Source organism: Uloborus diversus, chromosome 1 (assembly GCF_026930045.1).
Source record: "Uloborus diversus isolate 005 chromosome 1, Udiv.v.3.1, whole genome shotgun sequence".
Taxonomy (NCBI): domain Eukaryota; kingdom Metazoa; phylum Arthropoda; class Arachnida; order Araneae; family Uloboridae; genus Uloborus; species Uloborus diversus.
This window is the reverse complement of record NC_072731.1, coordinates 125,898,937-125,914,274: the sequence shown is the minus strand read 5'-3', so window position 1 is coordinate 125,914,274 and position 15,338 is coordinate 125,898,937. Positions and strand designations below refer to the sequence as shown.

The 15,338-nt window shown below is 31.2% G+C and overlaps 1 protein-coding gene across 2 annotated transcripts in view; it reads right to left on the bottom strand.

Annotated features, from left to right (window-relative positions):
- Window positions 1-1,234: 1,234 nt before the first annotated feature.
- LOC129231885 (isopentenyl-diphosphate Delta-isomerase 1-like) overlaps window positions 1,235-15,338 on the bottom strand; it is a 59,146-nt gene continuing 45,042 nt past the window's right edge. Inside the window, exons 5-7 of one of the 2 annotated variants that reach the window (XM_054866275.1) lie at window positions 14,309-14,492; window positions 12,108-12,249; window positions 1,235-1,463 (exon numbers count right to left, since the gene is read on the bottom strand). In XM_054866275.1, the coding sequence (XP_054722250.1) occupies window positions 12,116-12,249; window positions 14,309-14,492 (318 nt within the window). In that variant the 3' untranslated portion in view covers window positions 1,235-1,463; window positions 12,108-12,115. The remainder of the gene's footprint in view (window positions 1,464-12,107; window positions 12,250-14,308; window positions 14,493-15,338) is intronic. The other variant, XM_054866276.1, reaches the window with a different exon arrangement.

Sequence of the window (15,338 nt, the reverse complement as noted above, 5' to 3'; positions counted from 1 at the left end):
ATGCAATTTATTTATTCCATTAGATTTAAGTGGTTCAACTAGATCAAAAAACTATAACCTAATAAACTGATATTTGTGAAAGCATTGAATTTTACAAAGAACTATACTGTTTATATAGATGTTACTACACTGTCATAAGATCACCCTGCTTATAAGATCCGTTTCGTGAATGTCCGAGGAGTGACCTAATACAGAGGTCTGGCTGTAACTCTATGGTGTAAAATAAGGATATTCAAACTTTTACCACCGAGGGTCACATCAAAAAATTCATGGAGATCGCGGGCCCACAAAACCGTCAAATTAATAACATGGGCAGAAATTTGAAAATGCAAAGATGTTACAGCACTTTAAGTAATTTCAAAGTGGAATTTGTAGGGTTAACAGTTTTTAAACTGTCCATTGTTTTGTGCTCAAAAAAAGTTCATTAGAATAAGGATTAATATATTTTGTACATTTTTTTTCAATGTTGAAACAGAATAATGATGATACATATAACGATGCATCAAAACTCATCAACAATAAAAAAAATCTCTTAAAAAAGAAAAACACATTACTGGAGGGACATAAACTTCATTTATTTCTTTCTTCCTTTTTTTTTCTTTTTGAAGTTTTGTTTGTATTTTGTCAAAAAAGCTTTCTGGGCCATTAGAATACCTTCAGCGGGTCATTGATTGAAGACCCCTATTGTAATCTTTTTTTTTTTTTTTTTTTAACGAAAGCTGTGAGTTGCTTTTGTGATTTTTAACATATGTATTCATTACATTCAGTTTTTTTTTTTTTTTTTTAACAATTTAATTTTTCTTTTATGAAAGGCAATTCTGGCGTGCTTTTCATTGGTAAGCGACAAAAAATCTTATTAGTTTCAACACATAAAATGAACTTCACAAAATTATTTTTCAGTTTTTCGTCTCAGAATATTTGTAAGTTTTACACCACTGCAATTTAATGCAATAGCATAAAAGACTGAGTTCAGCTCACTGTTATTTTCAGTGAGCACAAGCTTTTTTTTTCAGGCTATATAACTATAATGAAAAATGAACAAGATTAAAAAATGATATAATGAAAAAAATATCAAAGTTTTTGGGAAATGATACATGTTTTCAAAACATTTCAGACTTGGGGGGAGGGGGGAATGTGCTTCAAATTAGTTATTCAGCAGTTGATCAAGCCAAGAAATGGATACCTCGAAGAATACTAATAAAACTTTTGGCAGCAAAAGAAAACACTCCAATACTAAAAACCAAACTGTACATTTAATACCAGTATATCTACAATAAAAGGTTTCAAAAATATACAACACACACCATAACTAAGTTAAAAGCACCCAATACACGCAAAGTATTTATACATATAAAACTTCATACTGAAGAACTTGAGCAACAAAGGCACTTTTCCACAAACATGAACAGTTAAGTAAGTACTGGGGTATCTGCTGCTTAGGACCAATCTGTAGGATGAAAAAGCTATAATATGTAAAAAACAATCATTAATAAGTGGAAAGAAATTGATAAAAATCTCAGTAAAATGTCAGCACTATTATTGTGCTCAAGAACTTTCAAATTTCGATCTTCATTTTGAGCTTTATCAATGATGTTCAACAATAAATACAGTAAGGCATCGTTCTCACACACATAAAATAGAAAAGAGTTGGCAGAAACCGGTAATTTTAAAAAGCATTTTTAGCATGCAACATTCTGCATGTGTGTAAACATTTGTAAGAAGTTATGTATTTATTTCACAGAGAGATTTAAGCAATTGTTTCAATACTGCTTCTGGGTATTAAAGTACAAAGTAAAAATAAAAAAAAAAGGAATTTTTGCTTGCTTATCACAATACTTTCTAACAAGTGCAACAATACTAAACCAGTGAAAAATCAATAACCTAAATAAAAATAAAATGAAATGTTTACTAAAAATTAATTCTTGATTAAAATTTATATTTTTGAACTTATTTTACATGAAAAATTAACCTAAAGCAATAACATTCATTGAAACTAGAATACATCTAATTTTCCAATAATATAATTAAAATTATTACAAAGACATTTATAAAAGTTTTAAACACAAAACATACATAGGATCTTTATAGGTTCCTTTTACCCCAACTGACCCTACTTTGTAGTTAACAGTTTTTAAATGTAATTATATTTCTAACAAAGGGAAAAAAAAGAAATATTGTTCTACACATTTTGTTTATTTCAGTGAATTCCCGAAAATGCCTGCCTTAGAAAGAAATGTGTAGCTCAAAATTTTTTAACTCTTTGTCCTCTTTTTCTGTTTTCTTCATTTATTCTTTATAGAAGTGTGTAGTAGCAAAAATAATTTCTAAGTGGTTTATCAGCTAGTGTGGCTTGGGAGGGGGGAGGCTTTAAAACCGTTCTTTCATAACATTTAACAAAGAAAAAAAATCAATTTATCAAAATCTAGAAAATGCAAGTGAAAGAAATGAGGAATTAATTTGGAAAGAAACATTAAGACGAAATGCTTAAAACAAGTAACAAGTTGATTATGAAGTCAAAATAATGAAAACAATATTAATTAAGGATAAAATTTACAAATAGGTGCGTGTACCTGTTGTGGGGTTACAAGGAACCCCTTTTCAAAGCAGAAGATAGGAATTTATGGATGAAAGAACATACTTTCTTAACCTCTTTTCTTTTCTTTTTTCTTCAGTTTTACTTTTCGCACGAAGTTATAGTTTTATTTCTTAACCCTAGCGTCAATGACCGGGTACCTGGGTACCTTTTTTGCGACTTTTATCATAATTTTTACCCTTTCTAACTAGGTCTTGGTAAAATTGCTTTTAATCCTTGTTGTTTACAAGAATGTGAACTAAAGAAAGTTGTAACCGTGTTTTCAGAAAAGTTTTTTTTTTTGGGGGGGGGGGAGTTTTTTTAGCGTTTAATATTTTTATACCTATATTCAATAACCGGGTACCCGGGTACCCATCACCCTGCACATCAAAAAATGCCCCTTCAAAATGCTTCTGACACCATTTTTGATGATTCACATGTAAAATGAACATTTGAATCAAAATATGACCACTGTTTTCCCCCATCCCCCCTCCCTTTGATATCGCGCCCCTTAATTGTAATCTGTTTTCAGCAGTTACATAGCAATTATTTATATTTGATAGGAAAAACAGCATTGTATTCAGCATTATTGTTCTTCTGAAGGATTAGAGAAGTGTATAGTTCAAACGCATGAACATTTGTTTGAATGTAAAAATTGTGTATGAATTGAAAAGTGAAACAAAATTTATCTAGAGGCGAAGAAGGAATGATATTTAAAATAAAATAGAGTGAAAAAAAAGACCAAAGATCAATAAAGTTATTTAAGGTTACCAAAGCACCAGATTAGTTCAAGAAAAGTTTTTTTTTTTTTTTTACCGTGGCCTTGCATTTCAAGCAAATAAAAATACTAGACTGGAAATTGAAAACTTTACTATGGAAAATCTAAATGTAAATGGTTTTAAAAGAGAACACTGTTGGAGGGCATTTCATATTTTTTATCAATAAAATAAATAAAAGAAGATTGGGACATAGCCAAAAGGGGGGGGGGGGGAGAGGGATCTAAAAGTCTTATAACTTTCATTTTAGTCACCAAAACTAGCATAAAGTGCGTTTTTGAAACCTTAGCTTTTTAAGGAATTCCTTGGAAAACTCCCGACCCCCATTCCTCAGTTTAACGTTATTAAAGATGGCCTACTACAGCGTATTTGGGATTTCAACTTTGAAAAACTTCGAGGAGAGTTTCTGCCACAATTGACCAAGAAACGTCCCCACCCCATCATTAAAGAGGGTCAGAAATCAGTGTCAAAAAAATTTTACAGGCCCTTTAAGCATCTCCTTCCCATAATATCATCGAAGATTGTCTAAAATTACCTTTTTTGGGCTTCAATCTCAAAAAAAAAAGGAGGAAAACCCCAAAATCCCCACTTTCCCATAACAACATCATGACAGATTTTTTGACCTATTCCCAGAAATTAAATTTAAACCTCAAATTTAAATCTAGACACCACACACCAAACAATTTTGGCAACTTTCCATGGTCCTTTCCCTATTGATCTACTTGGTTTCTCACTTTCAGATTCTGTATCATGTAAAAGTTCATGTCATGGTGTCATGGACTCACAGGTACACCTGACCTTTATATCTTTCATTGTCCACTAACCTCATCTTTCCGCATTAGGTATCAAGGGCGCCCGTATGCAAAATTTTAAGAGGGGGCTCAGATATTTTTCCCGTGGTGTTTAACAGGATATTTTTTCCATAGAAACCAATTTCAGTACAGATTAGAGTTATTAAAATTAAAATTTGACATTTTTAATAACTTATGGATTAATTGCTGGAGGAGAATTGTTTTTACATTTTTGCAAAGAAAAAAGTACTAAAAGCAAGGAAGTTCTAATTTCAAAGGGAGGGCTGGAGCCAACCCTTGCCCCTCCCTCCGCCCCCCATATGGGCTCCCTTGTTAGGTATTACCCCTCTCTTTCTCTTTCCGAAGTTTCGATTGTTTACTGGATGAAAGTCCTCGATCCTCTCTTCTTAGTAACATTATGAAAGATTGTTTATAGCTCCATTTTCGAATCTACAGCATCGAAAAATTTCAAGGAAAGTCCCCTCCCCTCCCTCCTTCTTTCTCATCATCAGTAAAGCACGTCAGAAATCTCGTTTTTAATGCTTCAATTTCGAAAAAATTCCAAAGAGAGCCCTGCCATAACTCCTCTTCCCAAAATGATCAAAGATCGGAAAAAGTTTCGTTTTTGGAACTTAACTTTTGAATTCCTGTAGATGTCCTAGTTTTTATCAAAAAAGAAAAAAAAAAGCTTACACAATCACCTTTTTCAGATTTCAATTTTAAAAAATTTCTTGGTTGATGCTGTTAGAATCTCTCCTTTCCCTAGCATCAACCAAAATCTTTTAAAACTGCGTCTTCAGCACTAATATTTTGAAAATGTGCCTGCATTCAGACATAACTCGTAATAGAAATAAGTTAGTTAGAAATTAGTTTCACCTCTTTCAGCTGTGACATTGACAACCTTTGAACAGCTTACTATCTTTTTAGCTTTAATATAATATTGGTTTCTACACTATTCATCAAGATCAGTATTTAAAAACTTTATATCAATTTCGAATCTCTGTAAAAAAAAAAAAAATGAATCTCTAAATAGTTGGAGGAGAAATCAGGGGCGTAGCTAAGGGGGGGGTTTTGGGGACAAAACCCCCCCCGAAACGTTAGTCTCAAAAAAAAAAGAGAAAAAGAAGAGAGAAGAGAAAGAAAAAAAAAAGAAGAAAAGGAAAAAATTCCAAGCGATTATATATATATATATACATATTATATATTATATATATATATATATATATATATATATATATATATATATATATATATATATATATATATATATATATATGTAAAAAGAAGTAACCCCCCCCGAAAGTCGGGTCTAGCTACGCCACTGGGAGAAATGAAAAAATCTACTTCTTTGTCCAATAAACTAAGTTTTTTTCAGATTGAGCTGTGCTTTTGTATCCCTATCATGACAATCATCTTCATTATCTCCTACTAATTTTGCAGCCTCCCTTGTTTTGATCTTTCTTTTTTTTTTTTTTTTAAGTATCATCAAAAAAGGGAAATGCAACCTTCTCTGAGTTCAGGACCACAGATGGCTAATAATTTTTATGTAGTTCTGTGCCTACATCATCTTCATAAATATTCTAGTATTCAACCAAGGATTTTACTAAGATCTTGGTTAGGGGCCAAAGTTGGATTGCAGACATAAACAATACTTTTCCGTAAATATCGATGATAAACAACCAAATATCTTCAATACCTTTTATCTCTAAATCGATTAAGGAAAGCTGACCCATGAAAAGATATATTTTTAAAGAGTATATGAGGCAGTGAGAAGCAAAGGGATGTAATTGACAGAATTAAAATTTTGGAGATAATCAGAACAAATAATAGGGGAACCTCTACACTGCTTAGGGGCAAGAGATGGTGCTAGTACCTCTGGTAGGGGCTGTTATATAGCATGATTTAGAAAAAAAGTTCAATGAAAGCCTAGGATCTGAACTCTAAACGTGTTTTATAGAGAACTTTATACAGTCCACTTACATCCCTTTGCTTCTCACTACCTCATACGGCCTTTGTCATCCATCTGGTGCAATGAATAGCGCCAGGTACTCGAAAAGTAATGTTGTTTAGAAAAAGACTCCCTAAACAAGTTAGGCAAAGATGAATGAATTGCTTGCAGTCATCCCTAGGCTGCTGCTGATTTTATTTCTCAAAAAGAATGATTGAAATTTCACCAGGATTGCTTATTTTGTTTTTAATCTTCTATACTTGCTTTGGGATAGCTTCTTATCTATACCGTTCATCCTGAAATTCTTGAAAAATATCTGGTTGAGGATTAGTGGACGTACCTATTTTGCAAATCAAATCTTCTTTTAATCCAACTTCTAAAATGTTGTAGTAATTTGCTAAATACAAAAACTTTTTCTGTAACAACTGTATTCACAAAACACAGTTTTGCACTGCAGAAGCCCTAACAAGTCCCCGTCTAAGAACACAGACCACTTTCCCGGGAATCGTAAATTTTCCTTTCTCTAGGGGGTCGAAAGCCCTTACAAGACTGGGATTTTAAAGCTATTGTTTAGCTCTGACCACCTAGGAATAAAGCAACATTCCATATTTATGGCCTCTACAGCTAATTTCAAAAGTTTTACACGCAGTTGTTTGTTTTAGCTTTGAGTTTTAGAGACATTACTATTGTACAGTGAAATCCTGTTACTACGAACTTCAAATTATCAGAACTTTTAGTTGTAATGAGGTTTTAGTGGTAATGAAATTCAAGCAAGGTAATGGAAATTAAATCAGGGCTGAAAATTTCTTTCGTTAAATCGGATATTTCGTTGCATCGGTATTCGTTGTAACGGGGTTTCACTGTATACATTTCTGCTATATTGCTGTTTTTGCTCTGATTACTTAGCATTGTAAGGGGGTTACAACCATCAACTGAAAGAACTAATATAATTTATTTTTTAATGATTAATTCTTTTTACGCGATTTTGAGGATATTAGCTACGATCTGACTTCGAAAATCCTGAATAATGTTCAATCAATTTTTACAAGGATTTAAATAAGATTAGACTTAAAGAGAATAAAATTCCCTATAAAATGAAACCAGAACGAAGTTTCTAGAATGAAAAGTTTTGTTTTTACAGATTTAAAAACTACGATTTTTTGCTAAAAATTGCTATTTTTTGTAACTTTAGCCTCTTTGCGGCACGTGTTAATATCATCGAAATGACTTGAAACTTTGCAAATCACATTTTCCAGTCTATTGGCACATTTTAGGGGGGGTGCCGCAAAAGATTAGTTGAAAAAAGTTTTCCCCATGTTCCTTGTGACCACCCTAGGGTCGCACACATCCCTCACCTCTCTAATAACCTCCCTATTCTAACTGAAGCAATGTTAGAAGATATCATTACAGAAATAAACAATAGAGCGCCTGGCACTTAAAAATACTTAAATAAATTATTACAATCACCTTTTTTTTAATTAACAAAGGTTTAGCTTATCTTGTATCAATTGTTCAGCATTAAAACATAGAAAAGAATCCTATCTGTTTAATTTTGTTTGAAGAAAGTACTTAAAATTTTTTGAATAATTTCCTCATACTTAAGTGACATTGTTTCCCAATCATTTTTGTAAAAAATACTATCTTTCAAAGTTATGGGCAGCGACATCCCTTTATGCCAGGGCTGATTTCTTTACCCAATCCACCACTGAACAAACGCCTTTGCGCTTGAAAAGTAAAATAAGAAAAACCAAAGTTTAATTACACAAAATGATTACTGCATACACGTGTTTCAGGGTCACAAGGAACCAATTTTTCAATGCAAAATAAGTGAGTTCGTGGATGAAAAGACATCCGTAAGCTCACTTATCTTGCATTGAAAAAGGGGTTCCTTGTTGCCCCCAAATACTTGTATGCAGTAATCTGCAATTTTATGCGATTAAACGTTGTTTTTTCTTTTTTTAACAAAGCAAAGTCTTTGACCTCCAAAAAAATAAATAAATAAATAACATAGCATTGTAACATTAAAATGATTAAATTACAAAACTACTAAAATACTGACAGTAAAAATATAGAACAAACTAAATAAGATAATAAATAGTAAAAGAACATCTTTCTTATACCTAAAGTTTTCATATAATGTAACACTGAAAGCATCTCTTTACTGCATAGAAAAATATTTTTAGAATGCCTGTTTTTCTTTAAAAATGTATGAACTTTTATATTTTATACCTTTTCCATTATTAAAACTTTAAAGAAAAGCTGCTTTGTCATACCAACAAGAAAAATTCACCAAAAAAAAAGAGCCATTTCAATCATTTTAAAGTACAAATAACTGAATGAAAGGATAAGTATAAATTTCGATTTGATAAATGACAGCTAATATAGTCAAGATAAGTTATTTTTAGAACACAAATTAGAACTTTCACTTGGTGATGTTTTACTAAAAAGCATAAAAAAATTCACTGATAATTTTCTGAAATAAATACTTTCATATTTCTAAAAATTAGTTAGGGAAATTGCTTTCATTTAGATTACCAAAGCATTTATGAATATACAGAACACATTTCAGGAGAAATTTGGAACCAGGAAACTTTTCCCCAAAGATATGTTTCATTTTTTCCCCCTTTCATCTTTTAATTTAATAAAATTATTAATACAGTTGACTCTCTGTTTAACAATGCTCTATTTAACGACTTTCTCTATTTAAAGACGGCTTTTCACGGTCCCAGATGGTCCACTGTAGCATTAAAAGCATTTTATTTAAGGACATTTTCTACTTAAGGACGATTTTTTGTGGTCCCTTGAAAGTCGTTAAACAGAGTAGTGATGTGCCGGATCGTTAAAAAAGTAGATCCGCGGATACAGATACGGATCCGGATCATTAGTGTCAAGATCCGCTGATACGGATCTCAATTTCTTTTTTTTCCCAATTCAACTATCCAAGTGTAAAATTTGTTACGGAAGATATTTCCATCAGAATAATGGCAGTTTCTTGAAAAAATGTCAACTGAGGCAAAAATATAATCAAGACTATGATTTACTCTTTAAGGAAATCTCTGTTAAAATTGAGGGAGAGTTGGAAGGAATAGGCCAACGCTGCATTAATGCTTAGATGGAATGTGAAAAATTATTTCTAGCTTACTCGGTAGATGTAGGATACAGGAGCAAGAGTGTAAAGCTGCTACTGGACAGGCTAGAAATAATTTTTCGCATTTTATTTTTGCTCAATTGCAGCGTTGACCTATTCCACCGAACTTACTCCGACCGACGAAATACAGAGCTGGGAACACCTTTACAAACAGTAAATAGAGAATTTACACTCACTTTTTTTTTTTTTTTTTTTTTTGAAGGATGCCGAGAAAAACAAAAATGAGGAATAACAAAAACCCCAAATCAATAACAAAAACCAATATTAAATTAAAAATTAAAAAAACAAAACATGTCCCAGAGAGTCGACCTCATTATTAAGATGAATTTCGGCGGAATACATTTGTTAACAAATATGAAATGATAGCAGGTAAAAGTTTTAAATCATTGAGCTTTTTCTCCTTATCTTCCGACAGTGAAATCGCTACTAATCACGCGTATCAAGGCTTAGAATTGCAATTAAAATTTACTTAACAAGATTATAGCTCCTACACTGTCAAAACTATGCGTGCCTTTGACAAGCTATTTGGCTCCCTGGGGTGTAAACACGCAACCTCAGGGTGCAATGGAGTCTAGGAAATGTGATCAAGGTGAAATACGCTAATAAATGTGAAGACAGACCTCCTAAATGCATGGGTGAAACGTTTACGAATGCGCTCTCCACTCTGACATCATTCAACCACAATCAATGGCGGACGAAAGAATAACTACGCACATGCACTTTCCCATTGAATGAAGTACAAAATTGGATTAAAACTCATAAGTTTCTGCAATTTAATCTTCAAAATTTCGCGTAAGTACAGGCATTTGATCATAGTGTAGCTTTTAAGGCTTTTGAACATATTTAAAAGTGTTTCAAAGGTATGTTGATTCTTCAGTTAGCCATTATGTACATTTGCTATTTCTATCATGCATAAATTTTAATTAAAAGTAGCTATCAGCACCAGAGAAGTAACATTTAATAATCAAAATGTACGCTTAAATTAGATGATATTTGAAAAGTTATTTCAACTATTAATTTTGAATATGTGGTTTTACTTGCTTGTATTGTCAGTGATCTTGTGGATTTTTAACTAAGAGATTTATTGTTAGCAATGTGATGCACTCAGCAAGTGAATGGAAACTCTAATTACGATGATGCGAATATCAAAAACATAAAAGCACAAAAAAAATTCCTTCTTCGTCTCGATTTTTTTTTATTTATTATCTCGTGTCTTAGTTAACTAGCTTTCCTCTGCGTTATTGCTTGAAGCGAATGACTGAGTTTTCTTCGTCACTCTAGTAAGTAGCTCTCATAGTAAAAATGAATAACTCGTTAGAATTTATTTTGGCTTTTAATTTATCGAAAGACTTGTGCTCTTTTATATTCTATACGGATATTCAAATGTTGAATCATATGTACGTACATATTAATACGTTGCTCTTGATTAAAATTTTGAACGTTTATGAAACGATTTTATTTTTCCATGATTGCAATATAATTGAATATTTATTGTTCGTGTAAATGATTTACAAATAGTACCTACACTCTTCACTTTCGGTACAGTCGTGCTGCAGTTAATGTCAATAACATATTAAAATTACTGAGCAATCCAAGTGGATGAACCAAAATTAGTGCACGGCAGACAAATTTAAATCATGAACACTTTTAAACTGTGTTCAAAAGTTGAAATGTGATCAAATGCCTTAAAGTGCAAGTTTTAATCATTTTCAGAACTATTCAGTGTGGAAAATGTACCAAGACTTAGTTTTTTATAACTCAAAATAATAAATAAGAATGTTCACAATTGTTTACGGAAATGCACACAAAACCGAGGGGGGGGGCTCAGCAACAGGAAACAGAGGGTGCCAATGTTCTGCCATAGGGTTCCATTTTTCACCGCGGTGCACGCTGGATGAAGGGTGCCAGTTTTTTGCCCATGTTAAGGGAGCAATTTCGGCACCGTATAGAGTGCCGCTGGTGAACAAGCTTTTCACCCTTGAAAAGTGCCAAATACAACCTGTAGTTTTAATAGTGTACTGTATATAAGTTGGAAGTTTCAAATAAATATTGAACGCAGAAAACTTCGTTCTTTCAATTAGGGCCAACATTTTTAACGTATAGATAAATTTTTAGCATCATAATTGTGAAAAACGTTAAGTCAATTTTTAATTAATATCTCCGGTAATTAAAGTTCTACAAAAATGAGGCCAAGCTAAGAACACTTTCGATCAAGTCAACTTTTGAACGAAAAATGAACTATCAAAATCGGTTCATCCGTTTAGGAACTACGATGTCACAAAAAGACACACTGATACACACTTTTAAAACTTATTTCTCCTTCCTTTTTGCAACGGGTGGGGTGGGGGATACAAATTGGCTTCTGAAATGATGCCTTATAAATTAAATAGGGAATAAAACCTAATTTAAATGGAATTTAAGAGTCTTTTATTCAAATATTTAAAAATTTTTTGAATAGAAATGATTCATTTAAGATTCGTCAAAAAAGTAACGGATACGGATATGGATACAAATCTTTATTTTCCCTCAGATATCCGCGGATACAGATACGGATATCTGGAACATCACCAAAACAAAGAGCCAACTGTATTTGCATTTATATGCAGTTACATAATTTCAAAACACCCAAATACTTATTTAAGAAAAAAAAAGTTTTCCTGAGATGAAAGTTTATTTCAATGTTTTAGAGATTTTCGAAAGAACGCACAAATGCTCTTTGAAAGTGAATCAGTATAATTTATTTAGTAACTTTCACTAACCAAAAACTGATTATGAATTCTTTATTGCAGTGATGAACACAAACTATGAAAGTAGTTCAAAATTACGATGTGTTTTAAATATTTTATGATATGAAGAAAAAAGTTGAAGTTACCTTTGATATTATAATGCATGAATTGTTTTATGGTCACGATGTGGCTTTAATTTGTCCAAGTTATCCCAATATTTGGGCAGAAAGGTTTCTGCAATTAATTTGAACCATGGGGTAATTTTATATCCTTTGTTCTTAACTCCATCTGGAAAAGAAACAAACAAATTAAAATGTAATGAATTTGATTTAAAAAAAAACAAACAAACAATGACAAACACTGGAATAAAGAATTTCTAAAAATATATAAAGAATTTGTTTTGCATTGTTTACTATTATTGTTATTACATAAACTGGTGATACACAAATTCCTTGTTCAAATTGAGGTAAAAAAAGATTACTCAAAGCCACTATTTGAATTGGTGAGCATAAATTCAAGTAAGACCCGTAATTTGAAGAATCAAAAGTGGGTCAATTGCCTCCTACCTGGATTCAGAACCATAATGTAATTCTGCATACATGTAAGCATTTTGTTGTTTTTTACTATAAGAGACGTTAAATATATCCCCTCCCCCTCGCAAAAAAAAAAAAAAACTCATAGAAAACTTTGAAATGATGAGCCTGGAGGAAATCTGCTTAGATTATAATAGGGTAATCTGCAGTCACCTTTTGAAAACTGGTGAACAAAAATAGCATAGAAATATGAATAAATGAAAATTGAAATAAAGACAAATATGCATAAAATGAAATTAAATATAGTTTTCTTTGCAATAAGAAGTAAATTTTAAAAAATGGAAAAGAAGTAACAATATTTTTGCACAAAATATTCTACAATTTAAGTTATGCATTTATCAAACATAAAACAATTTAAAACTATTTAAAAAAAAAACAGACAATATTCGAACAAAACAAGCTCTAAAAATTGTTATTTTGTTTTTAATGAAGCATATAAAGAATGTTTTTCTTCAAATATTAAACTCATCCTTTTTCTTTCTTTCTTTTTTTTTTTTTTTTACGCACTACTTTCAGGTTTTGTAAGGTAGCTGGCCATACAATATGACAATAAATATCAGAATTAATAATTTTGAAAAGATTAATATTAAGCTACCAAATAACTGGTCAAAACTAAAAACAACTGCTCTGTTTTCCAGCCTCCTACCTGGATAAATAAGGTACACTGTAATTTACCAGATTAGAACTTATGAGAAATAGATTAATTGATATATTTCTCATTCACTTTAAATATAACACATAATACAACAAATATGAAATTATAGGAATAATAAAATATAAAAAAGATGTTTTTTAATTCTAAGAATATTTGTACAAGCTTGATTTGCTCAAAAAAGTATGAAATAAAACAAAAGTATAATTTCTTGATTAAAACACTTGCAATTAATCATAATATTATTATATTAAGGTAAATTCTGGAGCAGCCAATAAAATTTTAATTAAAGTTTGAGAGAAGAAACAGGCCTTATAGAATAACTTATATTTACCATTCTTTTTTTTTTTTCAATACTGATACCTTGTAAGTCTGAAATTAAAAACAATTATGAACAAGTATAGTGAAAAGGAAAAAGTTTTTTAAAACGCCTGCAAGTATATGCTTGCTTAAGTTCTGCCTTGAAATTACTTTGTTAAATTTCTTAACAATTTAATTATTCTTTTTTTCATTGTTTTTGGCAACAATTAAATGCTGAAAGCGAAATGCAGGGATTATGACAGATAATGTAAGCTAAGAAATAGTCTTTAAGGGTGGAAACCAGTTTAGGCCGGTCAAAAAATCCACTTTCTTTCTATGTCATAAAACATTAGTAAAACTATTCAAGAACATCTTGCCAAAATTTCAGTCAAAAATTCTGATTAGTTCTGATGCTATGAGCACTTAAAGTGACTGTGAAGATTCGAAAACGTGTACAGCATTTTTTTTTCTGACATGTTTTTCTCGAAACAACATGTTTTCGACTGGTGGGAATTCTAGCTCAAAGAGTTTTTGACCATTCGTTCTGAAAATTTGTGTGAATATTCTTTATTCAATTATACTCTATATGAACCTAACTCTTTGATAATATTACTTATAAAAATACTATTTTTAATGCAAGAAATGTGAAAAAAAAAATGGTAGAAAAATATAAAAATGTAATCAAACGCCTCAAAAACTTGCAATTTTCAACTTTTTTGATCGCAATTAGGTTTATATTTTAGGGAAATATGTTGTTCACCAGAAAGAAAAAATTATAGACAAAAATGGTCTTGTCACATACCTAGAAATCCTTTGAGATCATCTCTAGCAACATAAACACACTCCTTCACTTCATTGGGATTGGGGTTGAGATCCACATCTTTCTGAACCACCAAGACATAATCAATCTCTCTTTCTCCCCACTTTTGATCTGATGGAGCTGAGTATAAAATGCGAGTCATGTACAGAAAATCTTCAGCAGCAATCTGAAATTTGATAAACAGTTGTATTTACAAACTTCCTCAATGTAAGAAATTCTATTTTAATTATATTGTTTAGTTACCATTAGCTTGTTCTTTAAGATTTTGAGGGAAAAATGTTTTCAGTTAATAGGTTTGAACTCCCAATTCACAAAAAGTTATCCTTTATAAAAACACTTTACTTAAAAAGTTTCTTCATTTCTTTTCAACACTAAAAGTCATTTTAAAAGTAGTTGTTGTCTATTTTTGACCACAATAAACAAAGCGAAGCCAAAATAAAGGCCAAGAAATAAATAAATAAATAAACACTATCCTTAAAGCATATGAACAAACAGCATATAACATACAAATGTATGTTTTTAGAGTTGCAAAAAGCATTGAACTTTAAACTTCAGAATGGTCTCAGGTAATGATTTCATCATGAACAATCACTTTTAAAGAATTCAGACTCTAGTAAATTATGAGTTTCATAAAATTTTACTTCTAAGAAACTTCTAAAATTTCTAACAAATAACAAATTTAAATGTGCTTTTGACATATTTTTCATTACATTTTGCATTTGGCACAGATATATGGAAATATAACCAACTGGGAGTGCAAGTCGCTTCAGATTCGAGTTGAGTAACCCTCTGACCTAATAACAGCACAAGAAACTTGAATGAATGCACAAGAATGAAAATTTTGTGCACAAATTTATTACCAAATTCAAGTGCAAGCCGTTTTTCTAAAAATAGAAAGCTCCTATCAAAACAATTCTTCAGTTGCTTAATTTGAGTTTGAGCCGTTTTGGAAAATGTAAATCACCTTCAAAAAAAAAAAAGTTAAGTTTGTCTTGCATCAGATTCATAGTTA